The sequence below is a fragment of the Verruconis gallopava genome (assembly GCF_000836295.1).
Source record: "Verruconis gallopava strain CBS 43764 unplaced genomic scaffold supercont1.24, whole genome shotgun sequence".
NCBI classification, from domain to species: Eukaryota; Fungi; Ascomycota; class Dothideomycetes; order Venturiales; family Sympoventuriaceae; genus Verruconis; species Verruconis gallopava.
The window spans coordinates 373904-392623 of record NW_015622160.1 but is presented as its reverse complement, the minus strand read 5'-3'; the positions used below and the strand labels follow the sequence as shown (position 1 = coordinate 392623).

Below are 18720 nucleotides of genomic sequence, written 5' to 3'. Positions count from 1 at the left end.
TGGACCAAGCGCTGCAACGAAGCTGCGGCATAGGATTTATTGGTTTCTGTCGACTCCATTCGAAACAACCCTTGCATAACCTTCTTCATGCAATGAGGCTGGATTTCGGCACAGCCTCTTTTCTTCTCATCCGTTTCGGGCCATATGCAGTCGGGACAATCGCCGCCGTGCCACGCCCGCATTGCAAAAGGATTCAGTCCCGCGCTTAGGCATCGACATCTGCCGCTGTGATTTAAATCCTACCACTCCCGCAACCCCATCAACGCTGCACCAGTCTTTGCCATTCGCTCTTCGTTCAAAGTAGTAATGCTCTTCTTGTTCGGTATGTAAGAGGAGCTTGGCTTCAGAACGAGACCGAAAAAAGAAAAAAAAATGGCAACACCGTCAGCGTCATCGTCATCAAGAGCAGGTGATCCAGGCCCACAGTCTTCTGCCTACGCCCGCGCCAGAGTGCTCCAGTCCACGCCAGCATTTGGGCCGGGTCGTGGCAAAGGCTCGGGGGGTCTGGGTAAAGGCTTTGGAATGAAAAGACATCGGTATCTCAGAACTGATCTCGTCCAAAGGGTCGTTTCCTGCGAAGCTGATGCGGTGTAGAAAAATACTACGCGACAATATTAAGGGTATCACCAAAGGTTCAATCAGGTAATGAGCACGCGACCTTGATCGAACGCAAGGACTCGATGCCAACCAGACACAAACTTCAGGCGTCTCGCAAGGCGAGGAGGCGTGAAGAGAATCTCCGCCGGCATCTACGACGAAATTCGCGGTGTGATCAAGTCCAGACTTACGGAGGTGCGTCTTCAACTTGGCCCTGGCACCTTAAGTCTTTAGTACTCGACTGACACCTCCAGATACTTCAACAATGCTCCATCATCGCCGAGCATCGCCTCCACAAGACGGTCACTGCTCTGGATGTATGTGATAACTTTCATCTTCTGCTGGCCTGATTCTAACTTTCTGCTAGGTTATCTTCGTTCTGAACAGAGTATGTCTAACTTGTCCTTTTGCTTGTTCACATGCGAGAGATAGGTCAACTAACAGTCTGCTTGTAGCTTGGCACTCCCATCTATGTAAGTAAGCTAGACTGCTGATGAAAAACAAATGTTGACAAAACTTGTTATTTCACAGGGGTTTGAATCTCGTCAGAAGCCGTAGTTTCGCTGCAAACACGAGTTGCTTTAGTTTGTACTCCTTTTCAACGTCTATTCAAAGATACCCCTCAGATCTGTCGAGACAGCAACTTGATAGTTTTTTTTTTTGTGGCAATGAGACTTTGCCCAAGTATTTGCTCAATCCAGCTTAGATTCTCCTCTTCCAACCGTCTCTTGGACATGATTGGTAGGCTCGCAGTCTACGCACCCAATTTGCGAAAGCAAGGCACAAGGCAAATTACATACATATACCTCAGGAGATGGGAATGAAGGTTCTCTGGACGCAGGTTGAAGTCAGCAGCAAGGAATGATATTATAGATAGTAAACTTTCACCAAACTCGCCGAATATTGAATGATGGTGAAGCAGTGCTTGACGAAACAACTGGTGTTCTGCACTTGCATTATGTGAATTCGAACACTTAAACCCGATTTGCACAACTTTTAGCAAAGCAATGAAGACTTATTTAGTATGGAGGAACTCCGGAAAACTAGAAATTGCTGCTGTTGCTCACATCACAGTCGAGGAGCTTGAATGTCCCCCTCATCTTTGCAGCAAAACCTAGCAACGGCAATAACAATGTCCTTCCAAACCTCAAATTCCTCGTCCGTTCGTGGTGCATATATCAATGTATACGTCCAGGGCAAAAAGCCACCTGAAAGTCTATGTCTTTGTCCCCAACCTTTTGCAATGACTTCCTCGGAATCGGCGAGGGACAAAACCAGATGCGTGCTTCCATCAGGTGGGTGAATGTGAGCGATTTCCCCACGGGTTTTGTCGAGGAAACTCGGCCCGTTTACACCGTCTTTGAGCTGCAAGGCCGGAACGGGACCTTCGAGGCAAGATAATTCTGATTGCAACATAGAGTCATTCATCTCAACCAACGACTTTATGTACGCAAACATGTCTCGTTTTCTCGATTCGGTCGCGATTTCAGTAACTTGGCGTTGGGGAGCAACGAACCCAGGAATTCGAGGCCGTTCCCCGACACGGGGGGTCAGCGGCTTCGATAGAAAGGAGGTCTTCGCATGGGCGCCGAGGGCCTTTGCAACAACAGATTCATCGTACGGAGCATGAGCTGTGACGTCCTTGCGAGCCCTGCGCGCCATCATCAACTGCCGCTGCCAACCGTAAAAGTTGTCTGGCAGCCCGTGCGGTCCCATGGCGACGTACGCACGATAGTCTCGATAGGCTATCACGAGTCCGAATAAAGCAGCCGTCGTGGCCAAGCTGAGTGTCGCGTGGCTACGCAAAGAATTGAACACTGCCATGAGGGATGGTAAGATAGAAGTCATCGTGTCAGACTCAACGACATGAATAAAATGCTCTTCAGAAGTCAGCCTAGGTCTGCGGCCCGAGGAGTGTTGTATGGATTACGAAGTAGTTCTTGCGTTCTCTTTCTCGTTAAAGTACACCATACTTATACTCTCATGCCTTACAAGGGACGGTACCATAACTTTCGACGTATCTCTGCGTGCCCAAGAATTAGGCAACAGCATTGTAACCATGTACGTTGGATTGCGAACGATGGGATGAAGGTCGCGTAGATGGACGGAGCCGAATCGTACGGCGAACGTTCGATTTCCGAAGGCGTGCTCGGTGGTGCGTTTTGCACCGAGCTACCTTCAACCAGATTTCGTACAGGACGTAGCCCAGTTCAAAATTTGCAAAGTTCCAACTACAAAAGTTTGGCTGTCATCAGCTAAATGTCGAAGTCGGTCCCGAGGAGTTTCCAATACTTGCGGAGGTGACCATGAACTTTTCAGCTTCCACTCAAAGCCTTCACGGCTCGACATCAATATATCGTAGCTAAGCCTAATGTAATTGCGTTGAGTGATCTTCGCGTGATATTTTGTTCGGCTCCTGCAAAGCTTCCTTGAAGTCCTTTATATTCAATAGAGATTAAAGCGTTGCCGGGAATAAAATCAGGAGAAAGACATGGCGGGAAGCGCAGGAAGTCTTTTGCTGGCATTGTGTGTATATTTATTTTGATATCTGATTCAACCCCATGTCCCTCCTCCTCCCCTACCTGCTCTCCTCTGCGCGCTCAGCCTCCAGTCATCTTCTCCAGCAAACTTGTTATGCAGTGGCTGAATTCTCTCTGCTTTCTTCCTCTTACTCATGCCACCTTCCGCGCTCGCGACCTTGAAGAATGTTGGGGCCGCTTCAACCAGCCACTTTGGTTCGATTACGGTTACCATATGCATATACTCCTTCGTAGTTTCCACCAAGCTATGGTATATGACATATTCGGCAGGCTTGCCAAATAGCGCTGAGGAGGGATGCAGATAGACAGGTGTGCCTTCCACTAGGGTCGTGTAGTTCCCTTCAGGACTTTTGCGCGCTGCGTTACGGAAGAAGCCGCTGCAAAGGGCTTGTCGAACCTTGATCGTATTTCGTCCGCACGATATGATTGGTAATTTGTGCCTTTGGAAGATTTGCGCCAGTTGGTCACGTACATCACGTACACGCTGCATGTTCCGTGGTTGTACGAAGTTCTCGATGCAGAATGGCTTGGAGTATCCCGATCTTTTCCAGGCGTTGTACAGGTTAAGATAAGTGAGATGATCTCCATGCTGGTCATGAAACTTGGCCTTCTTCTTGTCGGCTTGCTCTTGCTTGTCCTTCGGCCTGTGCCAGATGTTCGCGGGTCCTGATATCATGCTAACAATGGTCAAAAGTTCTTCGGAGCAGTCCATTTTCGCCGACGCAATCAATGACTTTGCTAGTGCTGGATCCATAGGGAAGTCCGCCATCTGACGGCCGAGTCTTGTCAACAGCCCTTCTTCATCCAGAGCGCCCAACTGGTATAGCTCCTCTAATGCAGTCAACATCGTGTTCGTTGGCGGCGGATCCATGAAGTCGAAGTGGAGAAGGTCGTTGATGCCCATTGCCTTCAGCATCAAAATCGTGTTGGCCAAATTTTGACGCTGGATTTCCGGAATCTACATAGCGGTTAGCTTCGTTGCCTAGGCACCGCCAATCGAAGCCATTGGGAAAGAGAAACTTACAGTTGTAGGCGTCATTTCGGAGTTGAACGCCGACTCAGTATATAACCTAAAACATTTTCCAGGTCCGGTTCTCCCAGCTCTTCCAGCTCTTTGCTTCGCTTGTGCCTGACTGATTGGCGTCACCTGTAATCTATCCATACCTAGTTTCGCGTCATACGCGTTTTGCTTCACGAAACCTGGATCGACGACATAGTAAATTCCATCGATTGTTATTGAAGTTTCTGCGATATTTGTTGCAATGACCACCTTCCTCTCGCCTGGCGGCGCGGGATCGAAAATTTTGGTCGCGGTTTCTGAAGGAAGCGCACCGTATATAGGAAGAACAATGAGATTCGGCACGGTCTTCCCCAAGGCTCGCATTCTCTCTGTTAGAATCTCGCAAGCCGTATCAATTTCTTCCTTTCCGGTCAAAAACAAGAGTATGTCACCTGGGGGCTCCGCAATGTGGATCTGCATGACAGTTGTCAACGCCGCATCGAGGTAGTCACTTTCTGGCTCCCTCGAATACAGAATTTCGACAGGGAAAGTTCTACCTGGAATCGAAAAGATGGGGCAGCCGTAGAAATACTCTGAGAACTTATCCGCGTCTAGAGTAGCGGATGTAACGATCAGTTTCATGTCCGGCCTACGTTTCAATGTCTTTTTGAGAAGACCAAAAAGGACATCCGTAGCAATGGTGCGCTCGTGAGCTTCATCGAGCATGATAGCACTGTACCTGCTAAGCATTGGGTCTAGCAAGATCTCACGTTGTAGGATGCCGTCGGTCATATACTTGATCTTTGTCTCCGCGCTTGTGTGGTCCTCAAATCGAATGGTGTAGCCAACAGTTGAACCCAGCTTGCAGCCTACTTCTTCCGCAACACGCTGGGCAACGCTCATAGCTGCCACACGACGGGGTTGTGTGCATCCAATTATTCCGTTATTCGCGAATCCCGCCTCAGCGAGGTACTGAGTTAATTGCGTCGTCTTGCCTGATCCAGTCTCGCCCACGACAATGAGTATTTGGTGGTCCTGAACAGCCTTAATTAACTGGCTGCGAAATTTATACACAGGCAGAGACCTGCGCTGCTCAGCAATAGACATGTTTGTTCTCTTGCCGAGCTCCCTCTCTTGCCCTTGCGATATCCGCTTCCACTCCGGTGGCGGTTCTTTCGCTGCGTTGGCGCGTGCCTGGCGAAGCTCGCTTGCGAGCTTCCGCTCTGCAAGAGGATCCTGCCACGATGCTTGAATCTCCTCTCCGCTCGCTGCTTGTGCAGCCCTGTCACGAGCCTCTTGATCCTTCAATTCTCGTCGTTCCTTAGTAAGTTCGGCTTGATGGATGGCGGCTCTGTTCAAGGAGCCATCAGGAGCCTTGACGACACGGATAGGGGATAGCTCCAGCGACTGTTTAGTCTGGCCGGCCAGGAAAGGAGGCTCCTCCTCTCTGACCTCAATGTCAACATCTTCCTCCTCCTCTATCTCGCCTGACGCGTTCATGTTGTGGTTATCGTACTCATCAATGTCCGGATACTGATCTCTTGATATCGCACCAGAAGCGATGAGCTGCTTGATTTCCCAGCGTTCAGGTGTAGTCAGTCGTTTCCTACGTTCATGCTTCCTAGGATCGTAGCCATCCTCAACCACTGGCACACCTGGATCTACCATGGATGTGAAGTCCTCGTCGTCATTTGTTGATTTCCTGCCGAGACCTTGCATATTCGCACCTGTACCGAATCGCTTCTCTGGCCGAAGATCTCTCCCCGTCCGCTGATCTACCTCTTTCATCGACAAGCTGAACTTTCCATTTTCCGACTTAATGACCTTAACCTTAACCTCTTGACCTGGTGACACAATATCCGAAGGGTGGTTCACACGTCCGTCGATGAATTGTGAGACATGAACCAATCCGTCCACCTTTCCACGTACGCCTTGCAGGTTCACAAATGCGCCATAGTCCTTGATCCCAGTTACTCTACCAGTGTAGACTTTGAACAACTCAGGGGTATCGTCTAACTCTGGAGTAGGTGTTCTTCGTAATGCCTCTTCATCTGAACTGTCTCTCCTTCTTCTGCTTCTGCGAACATCCTTACTGTGGGCATGCCCGTTCCTATCTCTGCGCGGCTGCCTGAACTCGTCGTCATCAAACACATAGTCGTGTGTGCCACCATTTCGGCGTAGCTTCGTTTTGTCTTTGTATGGGCTCACAGACCGTGATCTCGAGCTGGACCGTGACTCGTGCTTCGAGCGCTTGAGATATTTTCCCCGTCCTCTGTCATCGGGGCTAGCACTTCTCTTGCGACTTGCCTTGCCTGCTAACCCTTCTAGCGCCGCGAATGTATCATCCAACGCGTCTCCCTCGTCCTCGGTTTTTGTTACTGTCATCTCTTGATCTGGGATTGCAAGGCCTTTGAATATAGTTGCTGACCTCTTCGTTTCAATCTTCGACTCTGTACTCGACTCCGCTCTCACATTCTTATACTTGGGATGCAGAGTCTTTACTAGCCTGTCGATGGATTCCACTAGGCTGGGAGGGAACTCCGCTCCGAATTCATCGAGGGCTTTTCTAAAGTCCTCTGAACTGTTTGCCTTGACATGCTGGTCGATAATGAATTCTGCAAGAGTATTGTCACCGAGTCCCAGGTGATTCTGTAGCTCAGAAGTGACTTTTGCAACGAGCGACAGGAACTCTAGATTTTCAAGATCGTCCATGGCGATATTGACATGCAAGAAATGGACGGCAGAAGGTGTCGGAGCGAATGCGTCGGGCTTAAGAATTTCTGGAACGCGCCTAGTAACTGGCAAGGTTATACGACTAAACAGCTACCTATTGTTTCGCTAAGTGGCAACCCCACTCAGATACTGCAGAACCGTGCGTGGCCTCTTGATAATCATAACACTACATTGCGTATCAAACTTCCATTTTATATATGTGCAAATAAACAGTCAAGCCTAGGTAAAGTGATTAGAGGTTGTCGCGGCCTGATGTCGGAGTTTACTCCGTTATTGCATCACGCGTTAAGTGTCAATTGTACAGTGGGTATCATTTTATACAAAAAGCTAGCGAATGAATACACGTTGCCAATCATCATCTCTCGGTGCGTTCTTCTCTTTCCAGAGCGTGTTTATTTCGCTCACCAAACGATCCGCGCTACTTCCTTTCTCACACTGCTTCCACTCGTTGGCATCTCGAATGCACCTTACACTCTCATTCAGTCTGATCGTACAACTCATGGTTACGCCGACTTCACTCGAATGTCTCACACTTGATCGGAGCAGCCCTGTGCCGAATGCGCCCTCATCTCGACTAGCGCATTCATTGAGCTTTTCGAACGCTATGCCATGTTCCAAAGCACAGTCATGCACAAGCTCCCTGCTGGGGATATCAGGATACTGCTTGCTCATGCACAGTGTGAAACCAAGGTAAATCTTGGGATCCGGATACAGGTATGCGGCACACAGCTCAAGGATGTTGCCCAAGCACTCGCCGGGGCCGTGCATGCAGGCTACACCGTCGTCGGGTTCTGTAGGCGTTCCGATGTATGACAGCGTGAAATTTACTTTAGAAGCCACGCGAGACATGGCAGGCACAACAAGCTCCTGCAAACAATACAGGGCGTCGGGACACTTGGACCTGTGCAGTATTATCATTAGCCCGGCAAACGAAACGATCCGAAGCGGAACATACATGATGTGGACATCGAGCGGGACCTTCCATTCAGTGTAGCTGGCCTCAACAGTGTCAAAATATGCCTTATCTTCCTGCTTAAATGGCGACTGGTTGTCCCCCTCGAGCGCAAAGTGTGCGTAACCGATCACGAGCAAGAGTGCCAAAGCTAGGGTGAACAGAGATCTCAGCACCCAACTCAGTCTGGTTCTCCTGATTCTTCGCGGCGGTGAAACAGCGGGGGGCTCTGCGAGCTCCCCCAACAGAGATGGTTTCTCGTTCATGACGGCGTTTGTTGAACGCGACGAGGACAAAATGATGGACAAGACTGGACTACTGCGGTTGGACGGTTGATGTGGCGCACTCCAGGGTCTGCACAGCCACGAGCGAACAAAGCTCGCTCGCGATGATTCCCCGCGCTTGTGGCGTCAATTCGCTCTCAAGCTCTTGTGGGGTTTGTCGAACGCTCGTTCATCACCACCAAAGCACAGGCAGAACGCGAAAGAATACTCTGCCAGCACACGCCATCTGACATATCTTTCCTTTGCTGAATCTCAGAAAGGAATTTGAGATTCATATAAGATCGAGCTTTACAAGTTCGCGCTTGTTTTGCAACGTTCCGCTCCGAACCCAGTCAACCGGATATCAGCGTCACCTTTGCAGCCTGATCATTGCACAGCCCGGTCTTGAGGCCTCAAGCATTTAAGGCCTTTGCCCACTTCGACTTCCTGCACGGAAAACCGATAACCATCAACTTTATAGTTTATTCGCCACTTTGCAACATGTCTTCCACAATTGGTAATCCGCTCAGCGCTGGTTCGCTGTCGACGATCATGGCGAAAAGCTTGCCAAGCGGCGCCTCTATCGAGAATGCCTTCGAAGCGATCGCATTGGCAGTTCACAGTGGAATGATTGCAGTGGGATTCAGACTCAAAGGCCTCGGAGAGGATCACAGAATACGTATGTACTATTTCCATCGGTATCCTTCATGTTCGTTGAGTGCTTGTCCAGCTCCCTGCAGCTGATTTGCGCAGGTACCTCAAGTGCACTCTCTTCGACATAGAACAACGGCTTAAACTCTTGGAGTGCTAGCGCATATTTGCTAACACTTTCTCTAGAGGCATCGGCGGATTCAGATGCTCCGCAACAGCTGCCTGCGGAGTGGAAAGCGTCATCAAACTACGTATTCCGATACTCACATCCTCAGTCGAGTATGGAATTCGTTGTCAAAGTTGGGCGCTTGGGATCGAAAGCTACCGTCGACGCCATCGCCATAGGAGATGATAAGCGCGCATCATTTGATATTACAGCCTACGACTATGTCTCTCGCAGCAATCTACCATCGAACCCCATGACCGACTCCACGAAGGAGGAAGAATCCAAACAAAAGCTGCTAGATGTTTTTATCTCAGCCGGCCGGTTATCAGATCTAGGCTCACTCTTGAAGCTCAAAATAATCCAGAAAGTCGCGCCAGGGATTTCAAAGGAAGGCTACGAGGAAGAGAACACTGCAAGCCCGTCGCAACGCAGGGATCCCAACGAGACCGGCGAGCCCAATTTGCGTGAGCCCCAACACCCGTCGTACAACCCCCTGCACGATCCGCAATTTCACAACCCACCAACCCGTCCGCACCCGTTCAACGACCCAAACATCCCACAACCGAGTCGACCTCCAGTTCCACCTGGTCTGGAGCCTCCTGGCTTCGAAGACGAATACGACATCCTCCGCCAGCCAGGTGGACGCCGAGGCCCACCGCGCAACCCGCTCAGCATCGGTCACGACGATTTGTATCCGGCAGGCCTGGGACCTCACGATCCCATCTACGGCGGAGGTGTAGGCCCCATGAGAGGGGGTCTCGGTGGCAGCGGCGGTATGCACCCCACGTTCGACGACCCTATATTTGGCGGCGGCCAGGGGGAGAGAAGGGGTGATCCCCAGGTCCCGGGTGGCGCAAGGTACGATCCTGTCTACCCCGGAGATCCAAGGGGCGGACCGGGCCACTTCCCCGGCGCGGGACACCGAGGGCCATTCGGTGGTGGCGGATCCTCTAATCCATTCGGTGGATTTGGAGGTGGTGATTTCATTTGAGCGCACGTGGCAACCAGGCTTGCTAATTCTCCCAGCATGAGTCGAATAGTGATCTTGTCATCTGGACGTGTGACATGTGAAAATTATCATGCTTCATGTATGTAATGAACAAACGAGAGAATTCAAAGTGTTCACGTAAAACGTAAAGATTTCATAGCTATCATTCCAGTTCCATATATACGAGCGTTGCTCAAGTTTCCTCTCAAGTAGATCTTTATAGTGGAAGCCCATCACTTCGAAAAATATGTGCATCTCAAAAATCTGGCCAGTCGGGGGTGACGATATGAACAGAAACTTTTAGCCTGTCGCTGGCTATATTCTGAATACCTCACTCAGGCTCTTGACGCCATCAAAGACACACGTATTGTCCACAGGTATGTACTGCTTCGTTATCACTTTGATGATCTCCTGCGCGATGATGCCTCCCGCGAGCGAGGCCACATTATGCAGCTCCGCGCCACCCGCACGTGTAAGTTCCTGACAATATTGAGTCAGGCGCTGCTTTATGCCTTCCCATTCTTCCTTCTCGCCATCGGAGTTGTAATCCCTGCCCGCTTCTGCCAGAATGCCTGAAATGATTCTTGTAGCTATGTCGGCGAGAGTCTGTGTGTCTTCTTCCACGCCGGCGGCGTCCGCACCAGGTGCTCGTGGGCTAGGGAGATTCTCGTTTGTGCGATTCGTGGCACAAAATTCGTCGTAGGCAAGGAAGGCAATGTACAACAAGATCAGGCTCGAGTCATCGACCAGAGCATTACTGGCGAATTTCGCTCGATCACCCCAAGTAAGACCAGCATATTGCTCTCCTGGTTTAACGATATGCAACGGACGACCACGGATGAGCTTGACGTGCGCTGCACCTTTGCAGAAAGCTTCTACTTCAGAGTCGGGAATTGACGGTCTTGATCTAGAAAGCTGCTGCTCTAAATTTCGTACGGTCAAGAGGACTTTCTGCACGTCTTCCCTCGCCTTTGTCTTGTACACGTTCTGCAGGGCAATATAATCAGCAGACTGTGCCTTCATATCTGGAATCGAGCCCGGAAGCGGTAACACGCCTTCTGAAGCATAGAATTGAGATATGGCGTTAGCAATGATCCAGAAGTTCGCGCTATCTGGTGTCAGGTTTTGACACTCTTCGGCGGCAAACACTTCCTTGATACCGGAACTAGCTGTAGGTTCGTTAAGACTTTTTAGAACAGCGGCGATAGCTTCTTCGAAGTTTTCTTCACCACCTTCAGCGTTCTTTGTGCGCATTGCTGCCCGCACTAGTTCCCGGAACTCGGTCTTCTCCCTGTACGTAACGGGAAGCTTGCCGTCATGCATTGCCTTCCACTGTTCTAAATAATGCAGCAAGATTACAATATAGGGAACATGTCCATGATCATGATCGTTCATTTCATCAAGACCAGCAGACTTAAGTGCCGCGAATTCACTCAACGCCGGCCATGGTTTCAATAGACGTAGGTCTGTGGTAGATGCGGGATCGGGATGTGTGTCGACGATCGGGAAGGTGGGAGGGAGGTACAGGGAGAATTGCGCGTAGAAGCCGACGCAGTGAATATAGATAACCGGCTTGTGAGTTAGTCGTGCATGTTCGGATATACTCTCTAGGACAACAGGAGCTATCGGAGAGGCGACGAGTATGTGGGAGTAGCGTGTAAGGCTATCGGGTCGAGATATGAAGGTCTCTACAGGCTGTCATTAAAGAAAAGTTAGCTTCGCCAACGCCATTCGAATAGGCGAACCGCACCTCTGATATCGAAAATCCTCTTACGTCTGGGTTGAGCTCTTGCAGGTATCTGCACGTCTCAGCCGCGCGCGACTTGCCCAAGCTCTGTTCATCCAGGAAGAAGTTGACGCCGAGGTCTTCTTCCCGAACCGTGGCTGAATCCAGGATTGTGAACTGCCCCATACCTACAGGGAGTGAGGATCAGCTATGTACGCCTCAAAAGGACATATGCAATGTCTTATTAAGAGCTCTCTAACAATCGAGAGCCCAACGTTCACGACAAGGTCCGCGGGCATCCTTGACCCTAGCTACAAGTCTTTAGTTAAACTTACCAGGCAAGACCAGATTCTTTAGTGCTTCTATTCCAGCAACACCGCTGCCAGCGTTGACAAGCAGCAAATGCGCCTCCTCAAGGGCTGCCTGGCCACTCGCCGCCCAAAGCCGTAGTTGTCTATCATACTTCTTCTCCTTCGCAGTCGGGCCGTGCAACACTGGCGGGGTTGTTGTGCCCTCTGTGGCCATATTGGATCTCGATGCAAAAGGAGAAACACAGAAGAAGGGGGGGAGAATGAAGGGAGGGACTGTGGGCGAGCTAATGCGCTGGTATCATCATATGTCGCAAGGGAAGCGAGCGAGCTACTGCGCAGCCTGGAATAATTGATGAGCAAAGGTTAAGCCTCAGGGTCCAGTGTGATGTGACGAGGCACCAGAGCGCTCAGACGCCGATCATCCGATGACGGAAGGGACAGGAAACGCGAAATCCAGTGACTGGATTTGCTCCTGAGAAAGGAGAAAGGTCGTTGCTTAGCTTATAACCAATGGTCTTGGGCACTTGAAAGTGGCCTCGCGCGCACTCTGATCCCGCGTCTTGGGATGTACCATGCACGAGCGAAGTACTGCGTTTTCGCTAATCATGCAGCTTCGACGGCAAAGCACTGCCAAACACATCTGCATTGGTAGCGCTCTGGTGCCGGTACGATGAGGTACGAGGAGGATTGTCATCATTTTGAAGCCGTTGTGAAGCATAGACGATGTTTTGATAGTTCATCTATACCTTTGCGAACTCACAGCTTTGGCGGCCAAGCCAAAGCCGCCTGACCAACTAATCGTACAGCTTCAAGTGCCGACCCGTAGCTGGTTTGATAGCCAAAGCCTCCGTGCCCGTACTGATGCACCACCTCTACGTCCCCAATTCTCTCTCTCTCAACTCGTGGGCCTGCATCTCTCAGCGGCCGCAATCCCACGCCGTGTCGTATCACGCTCAAGGCCTCGATGCCTTTTCCTCCTGTGAGCTCGGGACATAAATCCACGCAGCGCTTCATGATCCGTATAGCCAAGTTCGGATCTGGCTGTGACTCCCAGTTGTGCTGCTGGAAGCTTCCCCCGAGTATCGTCCCCCCGCCAGCTGCGCGCTGCATGATATAGCACACCTCATCGCCCCCATCGTCTGTACCCGACGTGCCTGTCATGACCTGAGGATCATTCCTCACGACGACGATTTGGCCCCTGGCTGGATACACGCTCTGATCTTGCACGCCTCCAAGGAACCGCGATGAGAGACCTGTGCAGTTCACCACGATGGAAGCACGCTGCCCGCTGTGATGCATGTCTGCAGCCTCGTTCACATGCTTGCAAACACCCCGCTTAACGACCACACCGTTCTTGAGACACTGTCCCAAAAGCCAGGGAAGATAGATGGCCGTGTTGATGCAGACTGATGAAAACTCGGTTGCGGAGTCCATGCCAGTCCTCAACTCTGATTTTTCCATGACACGAAACTGTTCCAGTCCATCAACATGTCACTCTTGTCACGTGCCTCTGGCAATCTTCGCAGAAGGTATGCGTCCTACGACTCACGTTTGGTACTACGTCTTTGAACCACGCGTCGGTTTTGAGCAACTCAGCGAACCAGTGGCCCGTATGTGTGCCCACATCCTTTTTCCTGTTGTACACCGTGGTTCTTTGGAAATGGACTCCCGCCTCTGGAACGGCTCGAGCGAGGCGAGCTAGCTCTGGCCATGTCTCCCGTTCGAATTGAGCCTTTTGAGACCCGGGTGTGCCAACCTGATGTTTTAATAAGCCGAGGAGCTTTCGATGCTTTGCTGCTTGTCGCCCAAGGAAACAGGCTCATTTTTTATTTTGATTTTCCTTTCCAGATACTTTTGAAGAAATTCAGCACGCATGCTTATCCTCTGTGGAGAAGATGTCGCTGAGAAACTGAGGAATAGCGAAAAGCGACGGACAAATTCCCTCATTCATTCTTGAGCGAATATAGCACTTACGGGCAGGAAGTTTGCACCGGCCCTTTTGGCGGTCTCACTGTTAGTTTCATCTAATGACGAGATGTTCAGGCCAAAGCACGAGGTGCATACCATGGACTCGCATATTCGATATCATAGTCACCTTCGGTAGCTGTCAGTAAAAAGCCTCACAAGCCTTGAGCAATAGTTGTTGTGGTTCTTGTTCATTTTTCCTTTTCTTCTTTTTTTTTAAAGAGAGCAGTGGTTAGTGGGATAAAGTCAATTACCGGGCATGTGCTTCGCGATAATGGTGACGGTGTATTTTTTGTCGCTGGACAACAGCAAGGCTGTCGTTAGCCCGACAACGCCGGCTCTGCGGTCAATCTCAGCCGAACTAGTTCACCGCACAGATGCGTTTTTCTCTGGAGATTATGCTATGCAGAAAGGTCAAGGCGAGCACGAACCCGAGGACCGACACATTGACGCGATTAGCCATAGCTTAAGCGGGTTCACGCACGGGTTCGGCAAACACCAACGGCAGCAAGCACTCCGTGCAATACTGAGAGAACCAACAAGAGACTCTTGTGGTGATGAGGTCATCGAATGACAAATGGAATTATGGGACTGTCCCGGCCGTTTAAACGAGAGTGGCCTCGAGCTTGAAATTTTGCGAGATGTGCTGGTGACGGCCTTCTGTTCCCACCGTTGACGAGAGGTGTGACTTTACCAAAACAGGCCACGTCAAAAGTCAAGCGGACTCGCTAACGAGTCAAAACGGGTCGAGACATTGTGGGATTACGGCGATGGGAAGAGAAGGAGGAAATTCAATCGCCGGGCCAAGGCTGCGGACGGACGGATGGACAGATGGCTGGTTGCAGTAAAGATCGAGACAACGATGACAGGACGAGGTTAGGAACAGAAAGCGACAACGACTGTGTGTACAGACAGAGTCAGGACCAGACGTCGGGCATCAGGTACAGCCAAAGCGGTAGGGTGAGATCATCAGGAGATAAGAACAGCGCTCTTTACGTCGTCGACACGGCGCCAAAGCACAAGCTTCGAGGTACATCCATCACTTGTGCAGCACTCCACAGCCAGAACTGAATGCGGACCCCCCGCCGGCCCGCAGCCAGGCCTTCGATTGTTGGCGTCCAGTGCAGCTGTGAGATTCCTTACGGGCCAAGGCAGCGCGGGTCATGCAGTAGATTGGCACGAAGGACGTTGCTGTACGGTGCGGTAGTTCTACCGCAGGCACGTCGCGACAGCTAAGCTTCTGGCTCATCCGTGCCAGCTCGGTGCTTGTTCCGCGTGTTCAGAACGTCCAGAACAGACGCGATTCGCCACTGGCTTTGCGCCTTTTCGGGCTTGCTGGCTCGCCTTTGCGTCCTAATGACACACACAGTCGGCATCCGCACCGGACCGGCTCGCCCTACAAGCTGAGGCACCGCCGTGTGCGGATCCCCAGCAGCTGGGCCCAGCAGGCGCCGCCCGCATAAAGGGGGATTCTGCAATCCCCACTGCAGGTAGGCCCCCCCCCCTAATCATCCCGGCGTCGCTCTGATTCGCCCGCCAGCTCTTCCCAAGCAACCAACGCAGGCAAGCATACACCAGCGTGAACTTTGGCTCTCTCCGCCTAAACAGGTTGCCTGCCAATTCTCGTCTCCCTCTGGACATTTATCCCACCGTCGGATGCAGACAGTTCAAGGGCATCGCTGATGACGTGCCCTTCTGCATCTCGACTTTCTCATCGTCTGCTTTCGCTCGCCCACTATGTCGGACGAGTTCCCGCTTTTGCCTGACTTGGGACTGTATGCTGCTGATATCAAGGGCGACGGTATGTCGAATGCACGACCCTCGCAAGACTGTGCAACCGTGATGGCCGGTGCTTCCGGAGCATACGCTGACCTTGAGCACCAGGCAATTGTCTCTTCAACGCGTTGTCCGACCAAATCTACGGCGACCAGACCCGTCACCTCGACATACGCGCTCGTGTGATCGAATTTATGCGAGAACATGCCGATTACTACAAGGGATTTCTCGACGTACAGCCCGGCGGCGGCACGCGACGCAACCCAAAGCGAAAGAATGCCGGCGCCTACTCATCGCCCAGCACCTACAAGGCTCCCACGCCCGAGGAGATCGATAGGGCCTTCGAGCAGCACATACAGCGCATGGCCAAGGGTGGCACGTGGGGCGACAACATGGAGATTGTGGCCTTTGCTGCCGCCTTCAACACAGACGTGCGGATCTACATGTCCGACTTTACATACATGGTGCCTGGCCAAGGCGACGAGAGCTCGCGAGGCATAGCACACATCGCGTACCACGTAAGACCATCGGATATACAAGTGACGATTCCTCTCCGCCTTCTGATGCTGACACGCGTTCTAGGAATGGGAACACTACTCTTCGATACGGAACATCGATGGCCCGCACACTGGTCTCCCTCACGTGCAGTGGAAGAAGATTGATCCAGAGCAGGAAAGCAGATTGAATCAACGCGCGGCGTCACACGCCAAGGAGAAGTCTTATGTCGAGCCGTGGAAGATTAAGATCGTTATGAGCTCGCTGCCCTTCCTCACCGACTCTCAGACCATAAAGCACACCCTGGAGAAATGCAGAGGCAACGTCAATGATGCTGTGTCGATGCTGATCGAGGCCGACGAGGCAGGCAGCATTTCGTCAACGCAAGAGAGCTCCAGCGTAGAGCGTGATTACGACAGCGATGACGAACAGATATGGGGCCCTAACAAGCGTGCAAACCGAAGTCGGTTGTCGCGGGTTGCTCGGAACCTGATGAAAGATTCGCATCGACAGAGGGCGGAGATGGCCGCAAAGCTCGCCCGGAATGACGGCTCGCAAGAGTCCGTCAGCAAGGCCGTAGCAGACCTTGAAATACCGGACAGCAAGGACAATTCGCCCGCGCCGTTCGACGAGGAGGATGAATGGGTGCCATCTAGCAGCGATGTTCCGCAGGACGTCTCTTCAGCCGCTCAACAAGGCCCAGCGCGGTTGAAAATCAACGTCACGAACTCCAAGGTTGGCAAGACACAGGTACGGAACCAAGGTCCCCGTCCAAGGGCGAACATGACGGCCCGCGACCGCAAGGAGGCCCGCAAACGCCAGCAGAAGGAGGATCGAAAAAAACGCGCCCAGCAGGACAGCAAGACAGCATCTGCTGGCCAGGATCAGCTTCCTATCCTCACAAAGGGTGACGGTGCAACCGGCTCGTCTACCCCCAGTCATGTCGACGGCCCCATGAAAACGCTGTACATTTAAGCTCATCTAGTGCGTCATAATGCGTATTTTCACCACTGCATTCCCAGAGCTCATTACTCCGACGCAGCAGACACGACGCAACTTCAGCAAGGAACTCGAGGTCATCATTTTTCCCGCTCTCTCGTCATCGCAGACGAGAAGGCATGGATTGCAATTTTTTTCGATTTCATGGTAAACGCGCAAAACGTTACGCACAATGATACCCAGAAGAGTAAAGAGCATCATCCACCCATCTATCCATTCATCCATCGGTTGACGGAGCTGCATGACACTTTATTCGGCATATTGTACTTGCATACTGCTCCGTTCTTTCGTGAGCGAAGCGAAGCGGCAAAGCGAGCAGCGACAAAGGCGTTCTTGGTATTTTTGCATGGCGATGGCGTCTGGAAAAAAAAAGCCCCCCATACACAGGAGGCAGCAGGAAGGCGTGTGGTAGTCATGCGTGTGCTTCTTCACCCAACAGAGAGTCTAGACATGGCTGGTAATTTCACATAAAAGCATTCGAGGCGTTGGACGGATGGCTGAACTATAACAAAGTCTTGGAGCCTCCGGGCGAGACACGACGACGTGATCAAAGTGATCATGTTCTGGTATACCACAAGCTGAGCTTTGCATGGCGGACTTCAGGTGCGTAGTCGCATCTATCTTGAGAACGAGGATGGGCTGAAATCCGTGTCTTTGTTATCTCGGCACACTTGTTAGCCAACCCTCCATCTCGCAGTCATAAGACAAATTCAAGAGCCAACTGGACTTGAAAGGCAGCAGAAATGGAATCTGCAAGTTTGCTACACCCATGGCTAGCTGTCCTACTTTATACTCTTGTCCACGGCATTTGCCCCTCCAGTAGCAGGCCACAGACTGATTTCTCGGCATAAGCCGTGGACACTGCGCCATCCTTAGTCTAAACACGTGACTGCGCCGCTCATGTTGTGAACCGACTCCAAAGACTCGAGGTTCTCGCCCCCAAAGAGAATCTTCGCGTTTGTGTGAGACGGTATGGAGGACATTGATCCAACCTCACGCAAACCATTTCTTCTCTCTCTGCGCAACGTCTCATCAGACACGGTTGCTGCTTGAATCTTGTTCTTCCACGATTCCGCAAGGCAGACCAGCCGCCACTCGAGACCCCAGCTTGTATCTGATAGCCGCGCGACACAACGCTGCTCACGATCTTGGCTTGAAGAGTACCTCTGTCCTGTGTACCGCGAGAAGCATTGGCGCCGCGCGCTGTGCGCCAACCCAAGCGACAAGGCGGATCTTGCCGTACGGCCCATGCCCAGCGAACATCGACGTGTGCGCGCGTCGGCTGGAACGACAGGATAAGGGGAGGAGCCAGTCAACGAGGCTCAGTGGGCTGCCAGACAACGTGCTCCTGCGATCCGTCGTCTTGCGCTCGGGTTTTGTTTTCTGGGTTCAGATCTTGGCCCGCACTACCAAAGACACTGGGCTCGCGATCCACAAAAGGTTGTGAGCAGCAGAACTGTGATAAAATGCTGTGGCGGTGGCCTTGTCGTTCCACCGCTTTTGAACCTAATTAATTTTTTTGGGTCCTGCTTATTCCTTTCCTTTATCTTGCCGGGTC

The 18720-nt window shown here is 51.6% G+C and overlaps 8 protein-coding genes across 9 annotated transcripts; 3 read left to right on the top strand and 5 right to left on the bottom strand.

The window, feature by feature from the left end:
• The first annotated feature begins 206 nt into the window (after nucleotides 1–206).
• Nucleotides 207–1659, top strand: PV09_06791 (uncharacterized protein). Its single transcript, XM_016360484.1, has 7 exons — nucleotides 207–536; nucleotides 595–642; nucleotides 705–792; nucleotides 852–914; nucleotides 965–985; nucleotides 1053–1070; nucleotides 1129–1659. The coding sequence occupies exons 1-7, from the start codon at nucleotides 373–375 to the stop codon at nucleotides 1153–1155; spliced, it is 429 nt and encodes a 142-aa protein (XP_016211823.1). The 5' UTR covers nucleotides 207–372; the 3' UTR covers nucleotides 1156–1659.
• Nucleotides 1493–2666, bottom strand: PV09_06790 (uncharacterized protein). Its single transcript, XM_016360483.1, has 2 exons — nucleotides 2528–2666; nucleotides 1493–2477 (listed from the first exon to the last, which is right to left on the bottom strand). The coding sequence occupies exon 2, from the start codon at nucleotides 2443–2445 to the stop codon at nucleotides 1666–1668; it is 780 nt and encodes a 259-aa protein (XP_016211822.1). The 5' UTR covers nucleotides 2446–2477; nucleotides 2528–2666; the 3' UTR covers nucleotides 1493–1665.
• A 436-nt stretch (nucleotides 2667–3102) lies between these two features.
• Nucleotides 3103–6901, bottom strand: PV09_06789 (ATP-dependent helicase HrpA). The gene is made up of 2 exons (XM_016360482.1): nucleotides 4162–6901; nucleotides 3103–4095 (listed from the first exon to the last, which is right to left on the bottom strand). The coding sequence occupies exons 1-2, from the start codon at nucleotides 6847–6849 to the stop codon at nucleotides 3151–3153; spliced, it is 3633 nt and encodes a 1210-aa protein (XP_016211821.1). The 5' UTR covers nucleotides 6850–6901; the 3' UTR covers nucleotides 3103–3150.
• A 148-nt stretch (nucleotides 6902–7049) lies between these two features.
• PV09_06788 (uncharacterized protein) lies at nucleotides 7050–8131 on the bottom strand. Its single transcript, XM_016360481.1, has 2 exons — nucleotides 7826–8131; nucleotides 7050–7771 (listed from the first exon to the last, which is right to left on the bottom strand). The coding sequence occupies exons 1-2, from the start codon at nucleotides 8086–8088 to the stop codon at nucleotides 7198–7200; spliced, it is 837 nt and encodes a 278-aa protein (XP_016211820.1). The 5' UTR covers nucleotides 8089–8131; the 3' UTR covers nucleotides 7050–7197.
• A 134-nt stretch (nucleotides 8132–8265) lies between these two features.
• PV09_06787 (uncharacterized protein) lies at nucleotides 8266–10062 on the top strand. Its single transcript, XM_016360480.1, has 2 exons — nucleotides 8266–8764; nucleotides 8923–10062. The coding sequence occupies exons 1-2, from the start codon at nucleotides 8587–8589 to the stop codon at nucleotides 9891–9893; spliced, it is 1149 nt and encodes a 382-aa protein (XP_016211819.1). The 5' UTR covers nucleotides 8266–8586; the 3' UTR covers nucleotides 9894–10062.
• PV09_06786 (uncharacterized protein) lies at nucleotides 9984–12275 on the bottom strand. Its single transcript, XM_016360479.1, has 3 exons — nucleotides 11952–12275; nucleotides 11641–11804; nucleotides 9984–11585 (listed from the first exon to the last, which is right to left on the bottom strand). Exons 1-3 carry the CDS (start codon nucleotides 12139–12141, stop codon nucleotides 10206–10208), a joined length of 1734 nt encoding a protein of 577 aa, XP_016211818.1. The 5' UTR covers nucleotides 12142–12275; the 3' UTR covers nucleotides 9984–10205.
• Nucleotides 12276–12637: 362 nt separating this feature from the next.
• PV09_06785 lies at nucleotides 12638–14847 on the bottom strand. 2 transcript variants are annotated; one of them, XM_016360477.1, is made up of 2 exons: nucleotides 13477–14847; nucleotides 12638–13397 (listed from the first exon to the last, which is right to left on the bottom strand). In XM_016360477.1, exon 2 carries the CDS (start codon nucleotides 13386–13388, stop codon nucleotides 12684–12686), a length of 705 nt encoding a protein of 234 aa, XP_016211816.1. In that variant the 5' UTR covers nucleotides 13389–13397; nucleotides 13477–14847; the 3' UTR covers nucleotides 12638–12683. The 2 variants fall into 2 exon arrangements, with proteins under 2 accessions (XP_016211816.1, XP_016211817.1); XM_016360478.1 differs by having other exon boundaries at nucleotides 12638–14232; nucleotides 14324–14847.
• A 782-nt stretch (nucleotides 14848–15629) lies between these two features.
• PV09_06784 (uncharacterized protein) lies at nucleotides 15630–17138 on the top strand (the record flags this gene model as incomplete). Its single annotated transcript, XM_016360476.1, has 3 exons — nucleotides 15630–15693; nucleotides 15777–16186; nucleotides 16251–17138. 3 exons carry the CDS (start codon nucleotides 15630–15632, stop codon nucleotides 17136–17138), a joined length of 1362 nt encoding a protein of 453 aa, XP_016211815.1.
• Nucleotides 17139–18720: the final 1582 nt, after the last annotated feature.